Genomic DNA, 27,983 nt, shown 5'->3' on the forward strand with positions numbered 1-27,983 from the left:
TAGAAACGGCTTCCCGTGCAACAGCATGGGCCGCGCGATGAGTTTCGATGAGTTTTATTTTTTGCTCATATCCAACCATATTTATACCTATATTTCTTAGATTTTTTTTTTTTTCAAATTATGTCTTTTGTTTTAACATTTGGCCTGAAAAAAAAAAAAAAAAATGAATCCGTCCCGGCTTCTTCGTCCCCCTCAACGGAATTTCTGGCTCCGTCCCTGCTCAGTACTATGCATAATATGATTGATACGTACACCTTCTGATGTGGTTAAAGTTTATGTTGACGCAGCAGTTTATCCAAATTCTGATCAAGTGTTTTTTGGGTTGTGTGGCTAAGGATAGCAGTGATAATTTTGGCAGCCAGTAATGGCTCGGTTCAGTGTTTAAATGATGTTCATCTAATGGAAGTCGTGGCGGTGAAAGAAGCTCTCTCGTGGGTCAATGAAAGAGGTTATGTAAAGGTTAGTTTCAGACAGTATGCCAGCTACTTAATGGTTTTGTGATTTATCTTTCTTATTCCAGCTGTGTGATTATTGAGTCAAGGATGACGACACTTTGAAACAGTGTCTTTAAGTGTGTTCCCAAATCAGTGAATCAGTGCCCTCATGCTTTGGCTAGGACTGCTCGTTCCGAGATCAGTGAATCAATGTGCTCATGCTTTGGCAGACGGCTGGTTCGCAAACTAGTCCTTTTTGTTAGATTTTGAATATTTCTTATTGTATTGATGATTTGATTTAATAAAATATTGTATTTGGTATTAAAAAAATATTTTTATATAATGCGTGGGAGCGTAATAAGGTGCAGAAAACACGGATCTGAAATAAAAATATTAATTGGAATTGAAGGTAGGAAAAACGAAATGGAAAGAACAGCTCACCAAACTATGGTAGGGGTATTACACAGTACAAAGGAACAATTAATGCAATGCCTCGCCTTCGTACTCAGCATTTAGGTATGGTTGAAGTGTCTGTGTTTTGAGTTTTGAGTTTTGACTGGTGTCGCCTTCAGCCCCGCTGTCATCACGTTCCATATATATATATATATATATATATATATATATAGTATGATACACTCTCTCGAAGTAGATATAGTATGTTGAGAAAGAAAATTGCTATACTACATTTAGGGGGTGTTTGGTTAAATGGAAAACATTTTCAATGGAAAAGATTTTCTTAATAGTGTAGAAAAATGTTGTTTTATGTTGTTTGTTGGGATGGAAAATATTTTCTATTGGAACTTGACTTTCCTAAAGTGAAGAAAAATAAAATCCTAGCAAATGATTGATATTTTGTTTTCTAAAGGATTTGGGAAGAAAGTATAACACAATTTGACTATTTTACTCTTATCAAAGTTTATTAATTACACATATATATTATTGTTAAGGGCATATTAGTCTTTATATTCATAATTCCTTACAATTCCAAACCCAACCAAACAATGAAATTTATATTCCCAGTAATTTATTTTTTACCAACCAAATAATGGAATCTATTTTCCTGGTAATTTGTTTTCCATGGAATTTGAATTTCATTTCCCTTCAAATATTTTCCAGTGAACCAAACGGGCTGTTATTCTCAATTTGTACTCTTATTAAATGTTTAATTTTTATTGAATAAAATAAAAAGAATAAACAAAAATCATGACCCATTCCTTTTTATTAGACAATCATAACGGATATATGAAGTAGAAAAATGGAATTGAAAATAAGAGTCTATGTAGTATTATTCTTTGAGAAATCTCGGCGACATTGCATGCCATGAGTAGCGTAGGAATGGTAGGGTGTGTAATTTGTAGGTGTCCTGGCTTGGGTTGAGTTTAAAGTTGATATGTTGTTAACGGTCCATATGGAGCGTGTTTGTCTAATATAATTGGCCTAGCTTGAAACATATATAAGAACAATATGACAGAATCATGCCTATACTAGTCTAGATCACAATAAAATGATGGCAAATTTTATAGTAGAAAATGGTCCATAGTAATGCGATTCATAAAGTAAGTATCATTCTAATTATACTTTAATTTTATTTAATAATATTGTTAGGTTCTTCAGTTTCATTTTTTACACTCATTAGTTTCATTATAACAATACCAAAATATTATTTTAATTAAATTACAGTTTCATTTGACAATATATATTAGTGTCTGTGCTCTATTTTTGTAGATTTATTTTTCACACACACTAATTTAATTATAATAATGCTAAAGTATTGTTTTAATTACACTTCACGTTCATTTAACAATATATGTTATTGTATGGTTCTGGATTTTGGTTTCATTTTTCACACACACTAGTTTCATTTTAACAACATTAAAGTATCATTTTAATTATACTACAGTTTCATTTGACAATATACGCTGTTGAATAAACTCTGTTTTTTTAGTTTCATTTTTTTACATGCACTAATTTTATTTTAGCAATACTAAAATATTATTTTAATTCAACTATAATTTTATTTGACAATTATGATGATCCATATAACACTATAGACCATGGTCCACTGTATACAACTGGAAAATGATACCTTCACTGCATCATCACATACATCAATTGAGCCGTTCGAGATCGAATTTGTATCTTCATTATTTCTGTTGCACTGCAAATGACGTTACAGTACAGTGGTCCATAGTTTAAGCTATAGCACATCTATTGATGCATATGATCGATTCCAATTCCAGTATATATACATATATATAGATTACGTACAAAAATGGCATTCACAATTTTCAAGATGAGATAAAAGGAAAGTCCAGCCCATATATAGTCCATACTCTACAACCGACATGTTAGTCTGAGTTAAACTTTAATAAGAATTGAAAGACATTGTTAATTATTAGATTAGTGGACACTTTCTTAATTAAGATTATACTTATTTATTTGTTTGTATTACAATCTTGCTAAATTATGAAGCTTACAAGTTAAGTGGCAAAAAATTAAAAAAGAAATTGCCATGTGAATTTACAAGTCTTATTTCTTTCAGGATGTGGTTAGCTAGCCTGAGTGGATTTGAATTGAAGAAGTTAATTATTCACAACTCACAAGTTGGGATTGGAATGATGGATGTCTACAGTTTTGAATGTATACACTTGGAACATTATGCATGCCCTACTCTTCATGTGCCTAGCTAATAGCTATGCATGCCCTGCTTCCCATCCCCTCATCACACACATATATATATAAAACAGGCAATTAATTAAGCATATTAATATATATGGTGCATGCTTTTATATCACATTTATCCAAATTTTAACTAAAATGTTTATTATTGAATTAAAATAAACAGTATATTTGCACTAACCTAACTTAATAAGTTAACTTTCAACCGATGTAGTGATGATCAAGAAGTATATATATATATATATATATATATATATATATATATATATATATATATATATATATATATATATATATATATATATATATATATATATATATATATTAAAGAATATCTTTTATACAATAAATTACATATTTATTATTTTGTTAGTTGTTGTTGAAATTAATAACAACAAGAAACAATAATAATGACAGAAAAGTAAAGAAGTCAAGATTTACATGGTTCGGCAATGTGTCTACAATCATGGGAGTGAAACTATTCTTATATTCATAGTAATGGTGATAGTGGTGATGACTACAACACCTAAGGATATAACCAATATATTTATAGGCATCTAATCCGTATACAATGAGTCTAACCCAAATCACTTCACTCCCATTCTTGGTATAAGACAAACTCATATTCCTAATCCCTATATGAGACAAACTCAACAGCTCTCTATGGAGTTGATCGACACTCTTTATGTACATTCCCTGAGACAATTCTACCGTGACTGCCACATCTACGGCACGATCGACTTCATCTTCGGGAACGCGGCGGCGGTGCTGCAAAACCTTTCGAAGAAACTCATATGCATTGCTGCCCGTCAATAAATTATCAGATTGAGCATTTTTTAAAGTTGTAGCATACGAAAATCCAGTACCAACGGGCGCCTATATATATATATATATATATATATATATATATATATATATATGTGTGTGTGTGTGTGTGTGTGTGTGTGTGTGTGTGTGTGTGTGCGCGCGCGCGCGCGGGGGGGGGGGGGGGGGTCAAGGGGTTGCTTACTTGATTTTTTTAGATGGACAAATCAAATTAATTCTTATTTTTATTTTGGGTAACAGTTTTCACTTGAATGCGCCTATATATGTGTGTGGCGTGTGGGCGCGGGGTTGCTTACTTGCTATATTTAGTTATTTACTTTAGGTACTAGAGTACGTAAATCAACTATTTAATCAATTCGATTGGAATTGTCCACGTGAATTATTGAATCTGCTCATATACATACATGTAAGAATCTTACCAAAATGTACCAATACAAGCTTCAGAATGAAACAAATATAGTGACACAAAGCATAGTATTTCAGAGGGCCATGAAATGATGGTGACAGATAGAAATCAGCTTTGACATCTACACATACATCCCCGACCTTTACAGTTGCATTAGCAAATAGCAACCCTCATAATTCATATCAACTTATCCCCCAATGTGATTAATGTTTGGTTTATGCTGATGATAAGCAGGAGCGCCATCTTGATGATGTGAACAAGCAACTGAAGACCAAGGTTTCACTGGAACTATCATCGGTGCTCATAACATTGAACTCCACCCTTATTCTGCCATTACTGCCTTCTAGCTAGCTTCACCATTGAAATGTCAGGCTAGCTAACACAGAATTTCCTCTGCATTTTGCAGCTTGAAGCTGCAGAAGGACAAGGGCTTGGGGCGCTTCTCTGTCCATGGAATAGCTCAAACGCATCGGCGGCGACGACGAGTGTAGCATATGAGGTAGTGGAAGGAGTGGGGATGGCATTGGTGGCAAATCTTGCATATGAGGTGGCGGAGGAGACAATATCGTATGTGGCGGAGGCGGCGAATGTTGCATATGCGGGGGTGGAGGAGACGAGACCAGATGATGTAGAGGGAGTGGGGATCAATTCTGCCAGTGCCACTATAGTCGTGGGACTAAAAGTGCAAAAAACTCTGAAATTTGGCTATCAGCTGCTAGCGAGTAAGTATGTAAACCCTAAACCCAACGGCCAGGCCATTATTGCATTGCATGTCAACTAACTAACGCGTTTAATTTCGATCTTCTGATCTTCATGCCCGTGGACCCCGCCTCCTTCTTCACTTGATGATGATATGATATTAATGGAAGATCAGACGGGTGAAACAACAACAATGATACGCCACGCCCACCCTATTCAATTCAAATCTTAAGTGGTGAACATAAAGATCCAAGTGCCATATACATGCCGTTTGGTTTTAAGAAGGGAATTCTAAGGTAAACGGGTGTAATTTTATGGAAAAACTAAAAATAAGGTGCGTGGAAAACACCCTAATATGGGATATGTTGAGATTAACAAGAACAAGAAACAATAATAATGGCAAAAAGGGTAAAGATGACAAGATTTACGTTGTTTGACAAAGTGCCTACATCCACGGGAGTGAAACAATACTCTTATTCATTGTGATGGTGATAGTGGTGACACCACCCTTTAGGGATACAACCAATATATTTATAGGCATCCAATCCCTTGTATAGGTCTACCCGTTTCACTCCTACTCCTAGTATGAGACAAACACTTATTCATAATCCATATATGAGACAAACTCAACAATCTCCACCTTGGCGAATATGTTCTTTAGGAGAAAAGATAACTCAACAAATCTCCACCTTGACGAATATGCTCTTTAGGAGAAAAGACTTATCTCACCATCTCCACCTTCACATATATGCCCTTTAGGAGAAGACTATCTCCACCTTCGCAAATATGTCCTTTAGGAGAAAAAGATAACTCAACAAATCTCCACCTTAGCAAATATGTCCCTTAGGAGAAAAGACTTATCTCACCATCTCCACCTTCACAATTATGCCCCTTAGGAGAAAAAAACTTATCTCACATATACACATGGGTAGGAACAACCATGCTCATCCCAACTAGCCAGCCACATGCATACGCAGCATCAAACGTTACCCAGTGCATGTACACGAACCGCTTTGTTCCAAGCCATTCGCCCCTCAGCCGTCGTCCTGTTATACCGCCGCGACTCATGCTTACTGTCCCGTTTAGCTGACCTCCTGCATCCGGCTCATACCAAGTCCATGTCCCCTCCTGGTATCCACGCTGCCCCTAACACAACAGCGCCCCTGCAAAGTCACACTAAACTCGTGTGCCTTGCCCAATGCTCCACTAACCACCAATTACCACTGGTCAGCAACACGCACCACGCAGCATCAAACGTTTCCCCGTGCATGTTCACGAACTGCTTCGTCCCAAGCAATCCGTAACACCAAGCCATATTAGCCCAGCTCATACCAGCCGTGACTCATGACAAGCCCGACTCATACCAGGTCCATATCCCCTCCTGGTATCCATGCTGTCCCTAACACAACAGCGCCCCTCACCACCTTCTCATCTAGCATCTAGAAACGCCCAACAAGTCCAAATAATGTTCGAACTTGTTACTAGTTACCGCTAGAACATCACCTTCACTATAATAAGAGTCATCAGCTTGAACCATGTTCATAGCTTCCTGCTTCTTCAAGTCCTTCCAATCAGCCTCTTTCAGATTTGCTGAATTTTCTGCCCTCAAGGTTTTCAGAAGGCCCTGATATGCCAACAAATCCTTTACCCTAGACCGCCATAACCCAAAATTCCCTATACAATCAAATTTTGATACCTCGAATTTTATACTTGAACGGACCATCTCAACAGTGCTCTGATACCAATTTGTTGAGATTAACAAGAACAAGAAACAATAATAATGGCAAAAAAGGGTAAAGATGACAAGATTTACGTGGTTCGGCAAAGTGCCTACATCCACGGGAGTGAAACAATACTCTTATTCATAGTGATGGTGATAGTGGTGACACCACCCTTTAGGGATACAACCAATATATTTATAGGCATCCAATCCCTTGTATAGGTCTACCCGTTTCACTCCTACTCCTAGTATGAGACAAACACTTATTCCTAATCCATATATGAGACAAACTCAACAGGATACCAATTAAATAGGTATCAACCTAATTTGAAAATATTAATAGTTAAGGATCAAATGTGATACAAATTACCAAACACTTTGTGTTCAAATAATATATAATGACCTCTCCCATGTGGGAGAGAGGTCATGAGTAGCATTCAAAAATATATATATATACAAATTACATAATCATGCATTATCTAATTAATTTAAAAATATTAATAATCAAAGATTAAATTTGATATATGCACAATAGTCAATGGACTAAAAGTCAAATTCATTTTAATTCTTTAATTTCAATCAAACTATAAAATCTTTCTCTTCTTAAAATCAAAATTTTTTATTTTTTAAAATTAAGTGGAATGGTAATTTCTCTGTATCAAACACCCAAATATGGGATAGGAGTCAAACGGAGGAATTGAAACCATGATGGATAAGTTTCTTTAAAAAGCTGGGACCCCAACCATAACCTTAGTCACATGCAATTGCAACATATTTAAATATTATCTACCCCTGCCTGCATAATACAATGTAGCCCCTACATATACCTACTTGGTATGCACAATACTATCTATATATATAGAGAACAATACTATATTTCTAGAGCACAACCTTTTATCAATCTTTAATTTTAATGAAATGCCATGCGTTCAAAATTCATTAGATATGTGTATGCAACGTACACATGAATTGTGTTCCTAAAAGAAGCTAAGTTAGATCATATGGAGCTCTAGTACAATATGCACATATTCGTTATTGTTTGATTTAAGTCATCATGTATATCTGATTAAATTTTAATAATTAAAATTTTATTATTACATACGTAAATCAAATAAAAATATTATATTTCGACCCGTATTTAGTAAGTTGAATTCAAAGGACATTTTCTCTATAGTGTGACTTTTACCGTCTCTAGCAATTATACATGAAACCTATATGATATTATTAATTAAGTTGTACCTGCAAAGCACAGCAAGGCAAATTTTATATCTAGGTTAGTAGTAGGTTAGGTTGAAATTGAACATATTTGGCCAAAACAATTATATTTGTAGGGGACGTTTGGGCCTTGATGTTACAATGTGTACAAGACCATGTTATTGCTGTTAACATCATTATGTGTCCAATGGTATCATTTTGTCATTTTTTTTTCTTTTAAAAAAATTTAAGAGATAAGAAAAAAGAAGAAGTAAGCTAAGAATTGAATTGCAAGCTATCCCGTAAGTAAAAAATAAAAAATAAAAATAGTGAATGTGCAGTGGCGGAGCCAGGATTTATGTTGAGTGGGGGCGAAAAAGCAAAAGTGAATTAAAAAAAATGATCAAATACAATGTTCGATCAAATACGAATAAAATTATTAAACAACTATATCCTAACTAACATTAACTAATTATTCTAAAAAAAAGAAAATGGCAACTAAATTGGTAGATGGAGAAAGGAAGTCGGCTAGAAAATGGCAACTAAATTGGTAGATGATTATTCTAAATAAAAGAAAATGGCAACTAAATTGGTAAGAGATGGAGAAAGGAAGTCGGCTATAGAAATAAAGGCCTTACCATCTAAACTAACCTACACTTTGTTAAAATCTTGGTATGTTTAATATATATCCAATTTATATGGGATAGGGTAGTGGGGGCAACTGCCCCCATTGTGGCTCCGCCACTGTGAATGTAATTGTAGATATGAGTTCATTACAAAAGATAAAAATTTCACACAGTATAATATTGATAAACTAGATAAAAGAAGTTGATGATAAAGAAAGTAAGAATTGAATTTATCATAGAAAATAAAATATAATGTTGCATGAAATGCAAATAATATAATGGGAGTGGGGACAATGAAACCAAAAAGATGTGGTTTTTTCCACACGTTGGACCCCAACCTCCACCATAGTCACATGTTACTGAAACTGATTGTTGGGATCATAGAAATGGCATCCTCCCCCACATGCATATATGATTCCTATGCCATTCCTTACAGAGATATTTGCAATTTGTATTACCCTGTAACAACGTGATGCTGTCATTGTAAACTAGGAAAGATGCTATGATTATTACCTTCACTGGGGCATCTGATCTCTATTTTACAATATTTTACTGATGCTTTTTAGTTTTTAAGGGTATAGTAAGTTAGTTTTTGTTTCATTTTCAGTAAATAAGATATTTTACTAAATTAGAAATTGCGAAATTGTCACCTAAACCATTTTCATTTTCAGTAAAATAAGATTTTTTACTAAATTAGAAATTGTGAAATTGTCACCTAAACCAGCTCAATCCTCTGTCCATAAATACAAGCAGCACTGCACCTAAAACCCCCGAGCGGCAAGTGCCTTACTTCACCTCTAACTATGGACTTATTATTTTCTCCCTCTCTTTCTGTGCTTTTAGTTTTGATTCTTTGTTTATGCGGTGCTGATTTTGTGTACACAGCACCAAACAAGATTGGACAAGGCTACCGTTTGGTCTCTCTTGGAGAGTCCCCTGACGGTGGCCTTCTGGGTGAACTCCTTGTCAACAAGAAAAACAATATCTATGGTCCTGATATTCCTCATTTGCAGCTTTATGTTAAGTAAGTCTTCCTAACTTCCTACCTAAATCCTACTGCTTTTCTTCCAAGCTTTCTCTTTTGTTTCCTTATGTGATACATTGCACAGCATTCTTGAATTGAAGAAAGATTGATTTTTTTTTGGGGGGGGGGGGATATATGACTTTGCAGACATGAATCAAATAATTGCTTGAGGGTTCACATTACAGATGCAGAGAAGCAGAGATGGGAAGTCCCATATAACCTTTTACCCAGAGAAAAGCCTCCATCTTTGAAACAAGCCATTGGTATTAATTCAAGAAAGAGCCCTTTTCCACTTGGGAGCTCAGAATATTCTGGGAATGACCTCATCTTTAGCTACATCTCTGACCCTTTTAGCTTTGCTGTGAGAAGAAAATCAAATGGGGAGACCCTTTTCAATTCCAGCTCTGAGGGATCCGACCCGTATAGCAATTTGGTTTTCAAGGACCAGTACCTTGAAATATCCACCAAATTGCCCAAAGGTGCTTCACTGTATGGGCTTGGGGAAAGCACAAAGCCCCATGGGATAAAGCTGTACCCTAATGACCCTTATACCCTGTACACCACTGATATATCAGCCCTTAATCTGAATATGGACTTGTATGGGTCCCACCCAATGTACATGGACTTGAGGAATGTGAATGGGGAGGCATTTTCCCATGCAGTCCTCTTGCTCAACAGCAATGGGATGGATGTGTTCTACACTGGGACTTCTTTGACATACAAAGTGATTGGGGGTGTTTTTGACTTTTACTTCTTCTCTGGTCCCTCTCCTCTTGATGTTGTTGATCAGTACACCGCCTTTGTAGGCAGGCCAGCTGCAATGCCCTATTGGTCTTTTGGTAAGTTCACTTTAGTGTTGCTGTCTTTCTTTCTTTTCTGCCCAATAATTTTGGTACTATTTACTATGGATTGGAGCATTTATATTAGAATTGGTTGGAGTAATAAATTGAAACCTGGTACGACTTTCCATGTTTGAAAATTGTAAATAATTTATAATGCCCCCACAGGACCTTAACCTTGCATTGCACTTTAGCTTATATATAGTTTCATGACCAAATTTTTAAAAATGTAGGACATAAAGGTAGAACAAGAATAATAACTTTTTTTTTTTTTTTTTTTTTTTTCAATTAGACCTGAAACCAGCCATTAAAATATATATGTCCTTTTGTATATGTGTTTCCAAATTTTTTTAATGTGGGAGTGTTTTTGCGTGTCATAATTTATAAGACAAGCATTGTTTCAGAGGGACCATATGGTACCAAAAATAATAATAATAATTTGAAAAGAATCTTGCCAAAGATTTTTCTTTTTCCTTGTCTGATTTGTTGGTGTGAAAACGATGAACATATTCTTTCATGACAAGAGCTTTGATCTACTGATAAATGCAGTGTGAAAAGACTTACAATCACATTAGGCGGTTGATACCAAGACAATTGCTGCATAACATAGATCCCAATTAATTGTTTAACCTTGATTCTGATTTCTTGTATATATTTTACAATTAAAGCAGTGTCTCATATAAGAATATTGACAATTTCTTGATTTGTTTGGACATGAGTTAAAACCCGTGACTTGTTGGATTTATTTTAATGTATGAGATTGAGATGGTATCTCTGATCTGCCAATGTATAATTAACTTTGGCCTTATTATATGTTGTCCCCTCCTTTGGCTTTTATGGAACTGGTCTCTTTTAATGATAGGAATTGTGGCCTTAAGAAGGATAACTTATTGTATAGTTAGTTAGACTGATCTAAGTATTGCCTAGCTATATTATATAATCAGCAAAGTACTCATTTTTGTGGAAATCTGAAAATGCTAAATTTCAATTTAAGTGATTTTGAGTTATAAATTAAATTTAAGATGCTAGATATACAGTAGTAACTATGAACTCCGTGTTTAGTTAAATAAAGATTACAGGGGCTGGCAACAATTAGACATAGGAAAGAAGAAAAGTCAGAATAAGACATTATAATATTGTTTGTGTCATATCTGTAGAAGATTGCTAGCTATGGACTAGCTAAGGGTCATGATTGAGTTGATAAACAAATCTTTGCTCAGTCTTGTATTGATTCATGTGACTTATTTTAGTTTTCCACCTTCTCTGGCTAATCATGATGTCATTTAATTTGGTGGATTATTAATTATATCAAGTTTCTGATTAACGTGTCACATTTTTAGTGCCTCAAGTTGGAAAATTGATATTTTTAAAGCCTTATATATATATATATATATATATATATAGTGTGGTTGGTGTTGTTGCGTGAATTATTTATTTGGATTCAAGTAGTGTCACACTCATTCCAGCTTCAATGAAGAAAAACAAGACATTTACACGTTATTATGTTGATCCAGTTCCTTCTTGCCTGTACTCTACTTTTGACTACATCACTATCTCATTGCCCTTTTCATGGTTTGATTTGATATCCAGAACCTACTTTTTTCTTTTTTATTATGCAAGAACAGATTTTTTCAATTTGAGCTATAGGATCTGATCTCAGGGCCCCACAAGGAGGCATCCAATCTTCAGAGATAGAAAAACCAAAGTTTCCTTGTCTTTTAAACTCAAACCTCAGTTTTGTTATAATGTTATGCCACCCCCCAAACCAAAAAAAAAATGTCGTCTAAGTGTCTAACTGTCATTTGATGCTTGCTAAATGCCACTCCAGTACCAAATTTGATTAAATCCAGTTATGGATAATAAGAATTTCTCTCGATGCTGCAGGGTTCCATCAATGTAGATGGGGTTACCACAATTTGTCTGTACTTGAGGACGTTGTTGATAACTATCAGAAGGCCAATATCCCTCTTGATGTGATTTGGACTGATGATGATCACATGGATGGAAAGAAGATCTTTACCCTCAATCCAGTGAACTATCCTCGCCCAAAGACATTGGCATTCCTAGATAAAATTCATGCACAAGGCATGAAATACATTGTCATTGTAGATCCTGGAATTGGTGTGAACAAAAGTTATGGAGTCTACCAAAGAGGTATAGCCAATGATGTGTTCATCAAGTATAAGGGCAAGCCATTTGTGGCCCAAGTATGGCCTGGAGCTGTTAATTTCCCCGATTTCCTTAACCCAAAGACTGTTCAATGGTGGGTTGATGAAATTCATCGATTCCATGAACTTTTACCGGTTGATGGGCTTTGGCTTGACATGAATGAAGTTTCCAACTTCTGTAATGGTTTGTGCACACTACCAGAGGGTAGGATTTGCCCTAATGGAACTGGACCCGGTTGGATCTGCTGCCTAGACTGTAAGAATGTAACACAAACCAAATGGGACGATCCACCTTACAAGATCAATGCTTCTGGAATAGAGGCACCTATAGGATACAAAACCATTGCTACAAGTGCAGAACACATCAATGGAATTTTGGAGTATGATGCCCACAGCATTTATGGTTTCACCGAGACTGTTGCCACTCACAAAGGCCTTCAAGCACTTGAGGGCAAGCGGCCATTTATATTAACCCGCTCTACATATGTTGGTTCTGGCCACTATGCTGCTCACTGGACAGGGGATAACAAGGCAACTTGGGAAGATTTGAAGTATTCAATTTCAACAATGCTGGATTTTGGATTATTCGGTGTGCCTATGGTGGGGTCAGATATATGCGGATTCTATCCAGCACCTACAGAAGAGCTGTGCAACCGGTGGATCGAACTAGGTGCTTTCTATCCTTTTTCAAGAGATCATGCTAACTACTATTCTCCTCGACAGGAGCTCTATCAGTGGGCGTCAGTTGCTGAATCTGGACGTAATGCTTTGGGTATGAGATATAAGCTTCTTCCATATATTTACACTTTGAACTATGAAGCACATACAACTGGGGCACCAATTGCTAGACCACTATTCTTCTCTTTCCCAACTATAACCGAACTATATGGGTTGAGCACTCAGTTCTTGCTAGGAAGCAGTGTCATGGTCTCTCCAGTGCTGGAAGCGGGCAAAACTGAGGTCACAGCTATTTTTCCTCCGGGCACTTGGTACAATCTGTTCGATATGACACAGGCCATTGTTGCAAAGGAGCCAAAGTCGTTCACACTCGATGCACCTTTGCATGTGATCAACGTGCATTTGTACCAGAATACCATAATTCCTATGCAACGTGGTGGAGTGAGAACTAAAGAAGCACGAGCAACCCCATTCAGCCTTATAGTTGCCTTCCCATTGGGGGCTTCTAGTGCACAAGCCAAAGGAACGCTCTTCCTTGACGAGGATGAGCTCCCTGAAATGAAGCTTGGAAATGGGTACTCAACATTGGTAAAATTCTATGCAACAGCCAGCAATGGAACCACTAAGGTATGGTCAGATGTTGAGGAAAGCAAGTATGCATTGAGTAAAGGGTGGATCATAGAGAGAGTAACTGTACTAGGGTTGAATGCAATTGGGGGGCAGTTTAAAATTGAAGTTGATGGAAGCCCAGTTGCAGATACTTCCAAGGTGAAGTTTAGCACGACCGGACATACATATCCTCAGGCTCAGGCACAGGAAAGCGAAGGAGTTAAGAACATGCTGCTTGAGATTAATGGTTTGGAGTTGCCTGTAGGTAAAAACTTTGCCATGTCATGGCATATGGGCATCACTGCTTAGCTTGAAGAGGGCAGGCTGGCTGGCTATCAAGGCCGGGGCCGGTTTCTGTCTTTATTAAAACTAGCTAGCTTGTACCAATGTACCATGCATCATTTCAAGTTTCGATCTGTTACAGGAAAGGAAATGGCCGGGTTGAAAATTAAGACGTTCACAGATAGGCAGCAAATTAAACAGGGTTTGAGGCCGGTTTAAGATATAATATATATATATAGTTACCATTTCCATCTTGTGTTGGTTTTGATATCTAGTGTAGTCATGTTGTTTCAACCATAATTTTATTATGCTGTACTTTTGTTGCACTATATGGTCTGATCGATCGAGACTGTCAGTAAGTTTGGAGATGAATAAAAAGGAATGGTAGCACTGCACAGCTAAGTAGCGTGATCGATATATGACTCAAATGGTACACTTTGATTCATCATTTTCTCCATCTCCAATCTCCAATCTCCATTCTCCATTCTCCAGTATGGCAGTATGGTATGGTGAGTGAGAAAAGATCAGAAAAAGCATATATACTACTACTGTAATTTTCAGCTTCTACCTCAGTTCGACTCTGTACTCTTTATTTCGCTAATATTCTCTTGACTAATAATAATAATAATAATCAATCATTATTACGTAAATATTTTATTTTATTTTTAAATGACGGCTTAGCTTGCTTCTTTGTTGCATCATATCGCTCGACGCTCAATCATCTCATCACTACTTCAATGGTCAACTTTTCTCATAATGAAATTTATGCTAGCTACTCCAAATTAAACCGTGTTTACTTTTCTTTCATTTACGGATGCTATGAATCTAATCATCTTGCAGCTTAATCACTCATTTTGAGATGGGCCCTGCCAGCTAATTAACATGATGTTAAATTTTACATTTTCAACCCAAACAATAATAGCATAATACCAACTTAATGAAACTCGACAAATTATATCAAAGTAAACTCTTTTGACAATTCCTTTAGAATGATGTGAATGAATTAAAATATATTGATACTATCTTGTTTCAATGTACCAGCAATTTTTTCTTTATAACATATTTAAATGGCTAACATATGAGATGATATGAAAATATTTACATTACATCATTTTAACTGAATTTTATGTATGTATTCACTTGCATGCAAGTACATATATTATTTTATTATTAAATTAAATGGTATTTCATTTTAAGAGGATTACAATAATATAGTTTGTTCAACTTCAATAATGTGTAGTAGCAAATGTAGGGTTACAAGTGGGCTCAATCGTGAGGGGGAATGAATACTGAATACACAGGCCATATACATCAAATGAGATCATATAATGAATTGAAGGTAAATAATGCAATGTTTCTTCCTTGGAGAATATGACAGGACTAAGATATTGAAAGCCGCATAATTATTGATTCACGCATTTGAACCTCCTTTCTTTTATTTTATTTTATGTACTGTAATTATTATAGGCAATAGTACGAAGTACAAAGTTGATAATATATCTTGTCACGTTTTTGGCATAGGCACAATAAATATAAGACTTTGAGTTCCATTTTAGTTGGTAATGCTTATAACTATATATGGTTTTCACATACTAATAAACCACAATCAACTCTAAACTATTTATAAAGTAGACAAATTTCTTTATGTTGTAACATGAAAAAGTAACCCCACATTAAAAGAGTAAGATGATAAATAATTAAATACTGTACTTTATAAATGTACTCTTTTAATCTCCTATTATAATATTTTTTTTTAAAAAAAATTATGCATTGTGAGGCTCCGGCATCACTTGACAGAACAACTTAAATTGTAAACATTTCTTAAGTAGTGTACTAGTGTTTATTATTGTCATCATAATTTGATTATATTATTACATAAAGGACATCAAAAAAGAGTAGCCTAAGATTGGGTAAAAGTGGAGAAATGGTCCAATCTCACAACATTTAGTTGAGAAGGCGTGGGGACAAAGTAGTGCCCGGTATGGCCGTGGCGGTGGCAGTGGGAGAGGCTAGAAGAATCACGGCGGGTATCCTGGTGCGGGTCGTTGTCGCATGGGGTCGGTACTAGCGTGTGTAGCGTTGGCTGATGGATAGCGATTACGATAGGGTTGGCGATCGTGGCATGCGTGACTATAACCCGATTGCGGCAGAGGGGTTCGAGTCAGTGTCTGTCGTAGTGCGCCTGGCGACGGCGGCGGCGACGATTGTTTGACAATTGGCGAGAATGGAGGGGGACCATGCGAAGGCGCCAAATCCCAGGAGGGGTGTGACCATGGGGTCTGTGTCTTCTCTCTTCTACTAGCATACCAGGATTCGACTCTGAATAGTCGCATTATTATGTATAGTCCATCACTTAGGCTATATTCCACATTATCTATTATTTATTTTTTAGGTCGCTATTTTGGGCCAAGTTTTTGGACTTTGTACATACTATTTTGGGCCTAGCTGCCTAGCACCCCGAGTAATAGTATTACTATTTTCTTACCCCCCATTATGTACTTCCACACAGTTTATGGTATGGAAGTACATAACTGCTTACGGAAATATGTGGCCTTAATGCCTTACCATCTATGCCAAATTAATCTTTATTTAAATTTTGGTATATTTAATATATATAAACGCTTACTATATATATAAAGAACCTAATATATATAAAGGAGATAGGGAGGGGGAGGAGGGGGCAGTTGCCTCCATTATAGATCCGCCACGAATAATAATAAGTGCAGGGATGGAATCGAAATGAAATTATTCCCCTGTTTATATACTTGAAATAAATATTACACCAACAGCCACTTGTGCATGCTAGTGTGCAGTGAGGGTTGGGGTGATTTGGACCGTCAAGGGGGATTGGATTTGCTGCTCTAATGTCTAATGTCTAAACAAACAGTCTCACGTGCTCAATTAATTTGTCTTTTAATTACTTCATATTTAAGTATTTCGTACGTTGTATCAACGTGCATTCATAGTGTCAACACACCACGGAACGGAATATAATATTTGTAGTTTGGTAGATCAGAGATCCAGATGGGAGATTGGAGTTAGTAGCAGAGGCAGGGGTGGTCTGTGGTCATGTCGAGTGAGGCTTCAATTCTTTGCATTCTTGTCCCAAAAAAAAAAATGATGCATCTCATTATGTTATTTAAGATTCGCACACGAGGTTATTTTTGTTGTTTTAATTACTTACAGAATAAAAATTAATTTTAAGAAAAATAACATTTTTTTCTATTGAATTATATTACAGTATTTTTTTCTTATTGAATTATTTACAATAGCCCCTCAATCATTTTAAAGTGACAATTTTCTCATCTTTTATGTTAAATGGACTTTTTACAATTTAAAATAAGGGCAAACATGTATTTTATTTTTAAAGGTAAAAATTTACATTTAACAAAAAAGGAAAGAAAATCAACACTTTTAAAATAAATGATGAAGCTAATGTGGATACATAAATCATTCAGAGGAGAAAATGTTATAAACATATGATTCAAGAGGAAAAAAAAAATTATCATTTTTCTTAATTTTAAATCACTCCCAACTAGCCAACTACCATTAGTATGATGACATCCTGATTATCATTCCAAATGGATGGTCAACTAACTAACAAATTGAGTTGTCCGCAGACTCAATCTCAGATCATTATTCCCAATCTTCACCTTTATAATCAATTGAGTTGCCTATGCGGACATAACGTACCAGCATAACTTCCATTAACTAAAGCTTGCTAAGATATCAAATCAAAACCTACAACAAAATTTATTCTTCCAACTACCATGCAAACTAGAGTCTTATACCACGCCTGGAACTGAACTTCCACTCACCCAGACGCCCACCACACTTAAATGCGACTACTCTACTCTTTAATGGTTGGTTTATCACATAATTACATTTAGTTTAATTATCAAGTTAAATATATAAAACCTTTTAAAAATTAACATTTCTTTTTTTCATTTCCAACATGTCTCCTTGCGAGAGGTTTACTAAAATGGCATAAAATATTATTATGAAGTATCTGTCCATATATATTGTCTTTATTAGGGTTTGAACGTGTAACTTCTTATTTGAGAAAATTATAAAACTATTATTGAGTTACAAACTATTTAGTTAAATAATGCTTAATATTTATATATATTTAATATTTGTATACATATATAATATTGGTTTGGGTCTTGTGTCCTTTGTTTGTCTATATATGTTGTTGATGAGTGATGGCATTATATGCATGTATGGCATAAAAGCATGGCATAGTGATGAGATATGAATCCGCCCATATTTATTACACAATAAAAAAATACAAAAACTTGATGCTTTGGGAGAAGTGAAGGGCAATGAGACTATGAGAGAGAAGTGAAAAGGACGAGTAGAGAGGGAGAAACAGAAGAGCCAACCAAGGTACACTGCAAAACCCATACTTTATACCTACACCCATATATATATATATATACGTTATACATATCAAAATATCGAAAAAGTTAAAAAATCTCACCCATCGTATTTATAGCGTATCGAGATTTGAGACTGTCAATACATTACCAAAAATTTCTTTACTGACCAATTCAGTCTTTTAGTCAAGTCTTCATTTTTTTTTTTTTTGCCTTCCCACAACTACCCACCCACTGACCCACCAAATGGTATTAAAAACAGTAAAGCCGGTCAACTAATAAACACGAAATATATGACATAATCATTTCAAAACTACAAACTTTAAGTCTTTAACACATAAAAAAAGAGTAAAATTTCCATTTGTTTACCATTTCATCATATAACAAGGGCCATTTCCTCACTGTGTTTTTTTATTCTTCTAATTTTTTAAAATGATCAAAAAAATCAACAGAATAAATAAATTATATTATAAAACGCAACAACTCAACTAAAATCATATTAACAAAAATTAAACAGTAATATTCTAATATAATAACTTCGCTGATTGGGCATCATTCTTTTTCTATTTTTGTATGCATCAGTGGGTTTTAGCATTCTGGTTCTGGGGTTTTGTCACGTTGTAGAGAGAGAAATCTAGGCCATAGATTATAGATACCTAATCTCATTTCATATCTAGAAAGGGAGGTTTTGGGTTCTTTGGTTGTTGATAAAGGTTGGTCTTTTTTGTATCTATAAATAAGAGTATCTGTTCCGATAGCTTCTCTTCGCCTTTGTTCATTTTTTTTTTTCCGGCTGTGTGAAGGGCCCTAGAGAGAGAGTGTGTGGGTGTGGGTGTGGGTGTGTGTGTGTGTGTCTGTGTTAGAGTGTGAAGGGGTGTTGTGGTAGAAGAGATTTATGTCGGCAAGGTCTGGGTTGGGTATTGTGATTCGGGCTCCTCTCTTGAAGCTCTGTGTCATCATCGTGTCATCTGCGCTGTTGATTCATCTTTGTATGCAAAGAATCCTCCTCTGCTGTGCCCTCAAGCAGATAACTGCCGTGTTTGACCCAACTGTTTCGATGCGTTTGAGGCCCAAAAGGTAACAAAATTTAAACCTTAAACCCTAGTGGTTTAGTTGGTATTTGGTTGGATGTTTTGGGAGCCGATCTGTAATGGGTTTCTGTTATTTCTGTTGTGTTTTCTGCAGGACTTGTTCTGGAGGAGAGTGTTTCGGAGGATTTCATATAAAGAGATACTTACATACTTTCTTGATCTCGAAACGGCCTCTCAGTTAATAGGGCTCTAGATTAATTTTAATATTATTTTTGGTTTGGTTGGGACTTGGGAGAGATTTTGATGCTTATTTTCCTGATTTACAGCATTTGTTCATTTCAAATTTTGAGTTTATACTTAAAGCCAGAGCCTTTTATTTCCGGGAAAATTTTGTTGTAGGAGTATAGTGAGTGAAAATGGCAGAGCCTCAGAGACAACCCCTTTCAAATCAAAAAAGTTTTTGTAAAAAATTGAAACCTAGAGCTGAACCCATGAAACCCATGAGGAGAGTCCGGATTGTGTGCGACGACCCGGATGCTACTGATTCATCCGACGACGAGGGAGTCGTCGATGTGAAAAGGCCGAAGCTTTTTGTTCGTGAGATTCATCTTCCCTCTGCTGACCCTTTCAGTTGCCCAGCCAAAGCCCCTGAGACAGAGAGTTCTTGTCAAGATAGCAACAATGGGGAGAAAGACAAAAATCCCCCCACTAAGAAGAAGGTTTTAGCTAAAACCCTGGGTCAGCCTCAGGCAGCCTCTTCAGTGAAACTTAGAGGTGTGAGACAGCGGAAATGGGGGAAATGGGCTGCTGAAATTCGTGATCCTTTCAAGGGGAGAAGGGTGTGGCTGGGTACTTATAACAGTGCTGAGGAGGCCTCCAGAGCTTATGAAAGGAAACGCCTTGAATTTGAAGCTATGTGTAAGAACAATATGAAGAGTCTGGATAATGATAGCAATGACAATTCCCACTCTCACTCACTGGCGATTTCGAAGCCTCAGGATCTGGATATGACTGTAGCCTACAGTGCCTTGGAGGAGGAGTCTGCAGAAAGCTTGGCGTCGCACACCTCTCAGCCTTCTCCATCATCAGTTCTTGAAGTGACCTCCCTGGCATCTGCCAGTAAGTTTGTTGTTGAAGCTAATGGCTGTGAACAAAATGCCCCTGAGTTGGGTGTTATGGAAGATGAGAATCCTGCAATGCCTCAAATTGATGATGAGATGGAGAAGGGGCCTGAACTAGGGGTTATGGATGATGAGACTCTGGTAGTGGCTGAAATTGGTCAATCTATGGAGAAAGTGCCTGATCTGGGTGTTATGGATGAGAGTCTTTCATTGGCTGAAGGGATTGAATTTGATATGGAGCTCCCCCTCCTTGCAGGCAATGATTTCAGGCAGTGTCTTGATGACTTTGTTCTTGGCGACTTTGAGGACATTCCAATGTACGGGTTTGAGGGCGATGAGCAGTTGCCTGCTACTTTGCCTGACTTTGATTTCGACCTCGACTTCGATTTTGAGGGTTGCAACGACACTTGGATGGATGATGCTCCCATGATGACCGGAACAACATCCCTCAACATAGCTTGCCTATAAATTTTGCAGCTAATAGGAGTTTTATTATGAGTAGTCTAAATTAGTAGAAAGTGAGTTTTTGAACCTCGAGGACAGATAAGTATTGTTCTTGAGCTAAATAAAGTTTCCAACTAGTATTTTTGTTTGGTGAAGGAGAGATTTTGATTGATGGAGTTGTTAGTCCCTTGGGTTTTCTTGTGCTGTTAGAGCCGTCCAAGGAGCTCTCCGCATCTCTATCAATCTTAGCAGAGTTTATATTATGAGCGAAGATGATGTTTGTTTTGTATTTGACATGATGAATGAGATATCCAGTTACTATCTTTGTTCTTGATGGATTATATATGTTGGTTTTTTTTTTTTTTTTTGTTCTTCACATTGCTCTACAACTGATTGATTTTGATTGTTAATGTGTGAATTTTCGGTGAGATTTCTGTTAGAATATGAAAGTATATGTACAAAATTATTGTGAATACTATAAGATGATTAACTTGTGGTACGTACATTATGGTCTATCCAATAAGAATGGCTGATATTGCACAATACAGTTTTTCGCATTTTGATTTATGGAATTGAATGATAATTTTGTTGTTGTGATGGCAATGGATATATATTGGGATGTTATGTGGTGGGGATTTGATAGTCACAAATGCCAAATGCTTTAATTCTATCATTTTTGTCGGTATGCATTTAGATTGGAGTAGTATGATGATGTTTGTATTATTAGCCACTAACTAATCAGCTAACAGTCATTTACCAAACACCCCAATATAATGCAGTAGCAGCTTTGTTTTGTTACTAACAACAATTACATAGTTGGTAGGGGGAGTGTCTGTTTGTGCAAGTTGGATAGCAATGGCATTTACCAGGATCGGAGCCTTGAGTTGAGGTGGTAGACTGGTAGGTAAGATAACATGCATCAAGAGAGATACAATATTGTTTCGATTTTGTATAAATTAAGTAAATGACTCATATATTTAATTAATACTCCGTAATAATTTTAGGGTTTAGGAAGACAAGAGATGAGGAAACAGAATCATCATTTTACCATTATACTCCTAGTAAAGAAGAGGTGTGAAGGTGAAAATGGTGGCCACAAAGGGATAGACACAAGATTGTGTATAGAACAAATATAAGGATTGTACACGTCGAATTGGCCCCATTTGTTGCTGTAAATTCACATGATTTTGTCTCGTTTCTGTCGTGTTTTTCTTCTTGGGTAAAAACTCTCTCCAGTTACTTGTGTGTATATGTGTTATGTGAATTGGGCAGGCCGCAGGGCATGTCAAAAGCAAAAATTCTAGAACAGGGGGGCGGCCTTGAGAATCGAAGAATTATAGTCAGAATTATCGGCGTCGTTAATAATTAACTGCGCCATCATAGGTTGACGTTATGCTCGTAACATTGGTTCAACATCTTTTTTGTCTAATTCGTTAAGATAAGATAATGTATTTTATGAGTTAGAAGAATGTATTTAAAATAATGTATTTTGTGTTAAAATAATATATTTTATGTGTTAAAATAAAATTTTAAAAGTAAAATAATATATTTTATGAATTAGAATAAGGCCACACAAGTTCACGCAATAATGGTCCGAATAAATGGTGTTGGGCCTTGTGCCTGAGGATGAATATGATCAGCCCATGACTGGTCAAGAAGGTTTCCTTATTAGATGGGCCTCAAAGCATTGGCCGACGACTGATTGAGATGATTAGTCCATTGAGCTGAATTACTAAATACAATATTCACTTTGTACATTTATACTTGGGCAAATTATACATTGTCACCTCTACATTGAATCCTGATTCAAAATAATATTTAAATTATGAGTGTAATTAATAAATTATATATTTGTAAATAAGTTGAAGACATATAATGTCATATTATTACTTGTAGTTAACACATTATATGTCTTTAATTTATATGCAAGAACAATTTATTTAATAAACACTATTAACTGCAAATATATAATTTTTGGACCAGGATCCACCAAATAAAGTGAATCTGATCCATAGTATAACAATAATTATACTTCTATAATTACTTTATTTCGTTACTTCTTTCATTTTTATATTTATTTTTGGTGTTAATTAGAACTAAAATAAAAAATAAAAATATCTAGTGCCATCCAGCCCAGTCTCAACTAATAGGTACCTTGCTCAGCACCGCTGTGTGCTCTGAGACAAGTAATTAAATTGTTACTTTGAAAAATGGGGTCCCCACAACATGCAGAAATCTGAAAAGTGCAATACATATATTGGACATTAGGAATTATTATTATGTTGTTGGCCCAACATTGAATTGATTTATTTAGTTGCAACATTTACGTGAAGTTGCAGCATTTACAGCACTCAGCTGCATATGTAGTATCCTCACCAAACCTCCATTAATTCTGATGTGTTGTACTTCGTACGACAATACCTCAATGGCTCAATTCATCCAGCTGGCCAGTTACATTGGAGCACCTAGTATACGCTTTAAATGACTTTAAATTTCATGACTTGTCTTTGAGAGAATGAGAGCCCAGGCCAATCACTTCAAACTATAAAATATAGCCAAAGACCTATCTTGTGGTCTAGTGGCACTAAGTTGTTTCTCCATATGAGAAAGTTTGTGAATTCAAACTTTAATGGATATTGTATTAACTTTTTGTACTTCAGTAAGTTGAAAAAATAGTTATAAACAAATATTTCATTATAATAGAATTAGTAGTACTCAAAAAAAATAAAAATAAAAATAAAAATGCCCGCATTTACCCTCTTGAGAGGTTCTAACCTAAGTAGTTTAGCCAGAGATATGGATGACTCACTCGCCCGCCCAACGATTAGGACCTGTGGATTCCATGGACCATGATAGCACCATCACAATTACTAGTAATAAATTAAATGCCACATAACCCTAGGCACGTGTAACAATATCATTACCCATCTTTGCACTATTGTCTTGAAGCAGTTAGGTATAAATATGATTTTTGTAAGCAAGAAAATGGGAACAATAATGAATATTCAATATTTTTAGCTTAAAACAATCTAGAGCCACTCACTTTCTTTCTGATTCAGCTCAAAAAGTCAATATTTCATTCGATCCTATGATCTTCTCTCATGAGGAATCACAGAAGTGATATCTGAACACAAGGTGTTTGGTTCCAATTCAATTGTTATTGCTCGACAATCATAAATGACTCAGGCGATTGTATGTTGAGAACATCGGAATATTTACACCAACTGTCAACAAATATATACACAAGAGAGGCATGGTTACAATGAAATCGTTTCCAAAGCATAAGACAAAAATATTATAATTTAAATATCATATACTAATTTGAATATTATATTTTACAAACATTATATTGTATTTTATAATAATATTAATTAATCTTCAAACTGGCTACATAGTACAGATTACATTGAGAAACCTGTAAAATAATTACGTATTTCACTATTACACGTAAATGTATTGTACTTTATAATAATATTAATTAATCTTCAAACTGGCTACATAGTACACATTACATTGAAAAGTCTGTAAAACAATTACGTATTTCACTATTACACATAAATATATGTACCCGTTGGGACAAATTTTCTGGCAATAATGTTGTACAATATGAATAGCATTAATGAGATGAGTTTTGGTAGTAGCTGTATATCATAAAGACAATATTAATTAATACCGTACCATCAAATCAATGCCAGTCCTAGCTGCTGCTGTTGTTTATTTTATTTTATTTTATAAATAAATAATGTTTCTCAAGTTTGTCAAAATATATTCTTATAAATCCGTCTCAAGTCTATGAAGGAAGTAAATTTTGAGTTATCAAATTAATTTTAAGTTCCTCATCACTTGTACATTCTTAATAAGCACAATAAGTCTTAATCATTACTTGTTGGTCAAAATTTGCAGTGACTTCTCACTTTTCAAGTTTCCAATAATGGAGTTTAAACTCGACTTGATGCTAGATTAAATTATGTTGCTTTTATTATTTGCACTGTGTTTGACTTAGTTCAGTATTTGATGGTGTGATTTTACATGGGAGGGATAGAACATATATTATATTTATGGATGAAGGGCTAAGGGTTACCTTTTATTATTATTATTATTATTATATATATATATATATATATATATATATATATATATATATATAAGTTAGTATTACAATATAAGGAAAAAGAGTACAAACAGGTTATTGAACTATTAATGAAATAGCAATTAAGCCGATAAATTCAAAGAAGCTCTAAATTAATCCACGAACTCAAAAAAATTACAATTAACATTTTTAGCAGGTTACTATCTGGTTTCTGCAAATTTGGATTGCCACGTGCAATCATGTTTTAAAAAAAAAGGTACAAATAGACTATCAAACTATTTAGAGAACAGCAATTAAACCACTGTAACTCGAAAAATCTCTAAATTATTGCAATAACTTGGAAAAAGTTATAATTAAAATTTCAAAAATTGTGTACATTATTATTAAACAAAAAAAATAATTTGTAAAAATTTCTCTATATTATTGAAATATGATAATTAAAATTTATCACATTCAATTGTGAAATATAATGTGGATTAATTTTTTACTAATATTTTAATATTAGATATGAATTTTTGGGCATTGCTAGAATAAGTCCAACTATTGCTTAATATTGTCTTATCTTATTATATAATATAATACGGAGTACTTTTGGATGCATGGAAAAGTATTGCATTTTAGAGAAAATGACTTTTTTTTTTTTAGTTTTCAATTGTATCATAATGGTAAACAAAATCCTTTAATTATAAGGTTGATCATTAAGAATTGTTGACTACTTTTCCGGATAATTTTGGTTGGAGGTACTAAATTGATAATTTGAAGGTGATGAAAAGTTTTTTCGCCTTTATGCTACCGGCAAATTAGAATCTATTAAGAAGTGCTTTGTTAGGGTCTCGAAGCTCTGTCGTCTCCAGGACACGCTCCACCACCTCAACCACGGTTGGGCGTGGTCCCTCTGTGCCGTGCCGCGGAAGGCCAGGTGAGTTTGGCGACCTGCATGCATATATGCATGTGCTTGGCTTTTATTTATAGTACAACATATATGTATAGATCAAATTAAACGACAATCAATCATATCATATCAAAGCAAGCGTGCAAAATAATTAAGAACAGGAATAGGAATAGGAATAGAAGAACGGAACAGAAGATGAGATGAGATAGATGATCGAAGACGGCGGGTTTTTTAGGTAATTAAATAAGGTAGAGCCACGCGCAAGCTAGGATAGGGATCGGAGCAGGGGAGTAAATTATAGCTTGAGGACTTCAGGAATATGAACTGGATATTGATGAATACAATCAGCCCATGGACTATCCGCTACTGGTGCCTTAATGCTCCTGTTACACTTCCAAACTGCACTGTTACATTTGAATCCACTCCCGAACGCAATTTGCCACACCCTATCCCCTTTCTTCATTCTCCCCTTAGCCTCAATGTAACTCATCTCGTACCATAAAGACGACGACGACGTGTTCCCAAACCGGTGTAACGTCATTCGAGACGCCTCTACGTGCTCAGCCGAGAGGTCTAGACTTTTCTGCAGTTCGTCTATCACAGCCCGCCCACCAGCGTGGATGCAGAAGTGATCGAACGCTCGTTTGAAGTTGGGGACGTAGGGTTTGATGAATCCAGATTTTGATTTGGAGATCTTGCGAGCAATGAGTGCTAGAACAAACTTGATTTGCTCGGATACTGGTAGAACAAGAGGACCTATGGTTGTTATGTTTGACTTCAATGCATCACCCGCCACTTGCATAAGGTTTATGCACAAATTTATTCCCACGAACCCTTCTTCATCCTCCTGCTGGAATACGCATTTGTAGGAATCATCATTGTTCCCCATGTGCGTCCTAACAACGTGGAGGAGCCTGTACTTGGCTCGCCGCCGATCTGACCTCCTGTTCGACAACAGAATCGCAGCGCCTCCCATTCTAAATAGGCAATTTGGAAGAAGCATTGATCTCTCTTTCCCCATGTAAGAATTTGGAGTGAGAATCTCGGTGCTAACTACGACGGCATTGGAGTTAGGGTAGGATTGAAGCAAGTCCCGAGCTAAATCTATGGATATCAGCCCCGCACTGCACCCCATCCCAGAGAGATTAAAGCTCTTGACGTTACTCCTCAGCCTGTATTTGTTAACCACCATGGCAGAAAGGGAGGGAGTGGGGGAGAACAAGCTGCAATTCACCACAAGAATGTCGATGTCTTTAGGGTTGAGCTGAGTCTTAGCTAAAAGTTGGTCCATGGCGGAGAAGATGACGAGCTCGGCTTCTTCCCTGGCAAGCTCCATGGTGGAAATAGGAGGGATGCCATGTAAAGTGACAGGGAGACAGGTCTCCTCCCCAAGACCAGAGCGCTCCAGGATTTTCATCTGAAAACGGATGTTCTTAGGCTGTGTGGGCATCAAAATACGTGCGTGTTCCAATGCCCTAGAGAAAGGGACACGACACATGGAAGGGGGCTTGAAACAAGCATAGTCGACGAGATAGATGGTTCGAGGTCGGTAGAAAGAGGATACTACGTAGATGATCAGTAGTAGAAAAGTAGCTGCAGGGAATAGGAGTTGGATTGGAGTGCCGCCGCCGCCGCCGCCGCCGCATTGCTTTAGGAGGTCGGAGGGGCGAAGATGAATTAGGATAGGAAGCAACTTGGGTACAAGGATGAAGACAACGATGTAGCTCACAACACAATGGTACACTGTTTTCACTACATACCTTAGCTTTGACGACTTCGCTGGAGGAACCATGTTAATTTGGAGATATCGGAGTGTACTGTTGTATTATTATTAGGAGCTGAT

General features: G+C 36.0%; 3 protein-coding genes across 4 annotated transcripts; 2 read left to right on the top strand and 1 right to left on the bottom strand.

The window, feature by feature from the left end:
• The first annotated feature begins 9,326 nt into the window (after nucleotides 1–9,326).
• LOC109175993 (alpha-xylosidase 1) lies at nucleotides 9,327–14,580 on the top strand. Its single transcript, XM_019325394.1, has 3 exons — nucleotides 9,327–9,607; nucleotides 9,755–10,446; nucleotides 12,331–14,580. The coding sequence occupies exons 1-3, from the start codon at nucleotides 9,387–9,389 to the stop codon at nucleotides 14,208–14,210; spliced, it is 2,793 nt and encodes a 930-aa protein (XP_019180939.1). The 5' UTR covers nucleotides 9,327–9,386; the 3' UTR covers nucleotides 14,211–14,580.
• A 4,567-nt stretch (nucleotides 14,581–19,147) lies between these two features.
• Nucleotides 19,148–21,492, top strand: LOC109176108 (ethylene-responsive transcription factor ERF119-like). 2 transcript variants are annotated; one of them, XM_019325537.1, is made up of 3 exons: nucleotides 19,148–19,639; nucleotides 19,748–20,918; nucleotides 20,964–21,492. In XM_019325537.1, the coding sequence occupies exons 2-3, from the start codon at nucleotides 20,010–20,012 to the stop codon at nucleotides 21,180–21,182; spliced, it is 1,128 nt and encodes a 375-aa protein (XP_019181082.1). In that variant the 5' UTR covers nucleotides 19,148–19,639; nucleotides 19,748–20,009; the 3' UTR covers nucleotides 21,183–21,492. The 2 variants fall into 2 exon arrangements, with proteins under 2 accessions (XP_019181082.1, XP_019181081.1); XM_019325536.1 differs by having other exon boundaries at nucleotides 19,150–19,639; nucleotides 19,748–21,492.
• A 4,772-nt stretch (nucleotides 21,493–26,264) lies between these two features.
• LOC109175294 (3-ketoacyl-CoA synthase 6-like) lies at nucleotides 26,265–27,983 on the bottom strand. The gene has a single exon (XM_019324535.1). It carries the CDS (start codon nucleotides 27,930–27,932, stop codon nucleotides 26,436–26,438), a length of 1,497 nt encoding a protein of 498 aa, XP_019180080.1. The 5' UTR covers nucleotides 27,933–27,983; the 3' UTR covers nucleotides 26,265–26,435.

Source organism: Ipomoea nil, unplaced genomic scaffold (assembly GCF_001879475.1).
Source record: "Ipomoea nil cultivar Tokyo-kokei standard unplaced genomic scaffold, Asagao_1.1 scaffold0688, whole genome shotgun sequence".
Classification (NCBI taxonomy): Eukaryota; Viridiplantae; Streptophyta; class Magnoliopsida; order Solanales; family Convolvulaceae; genus Ipomoea; species Ipomoea nil.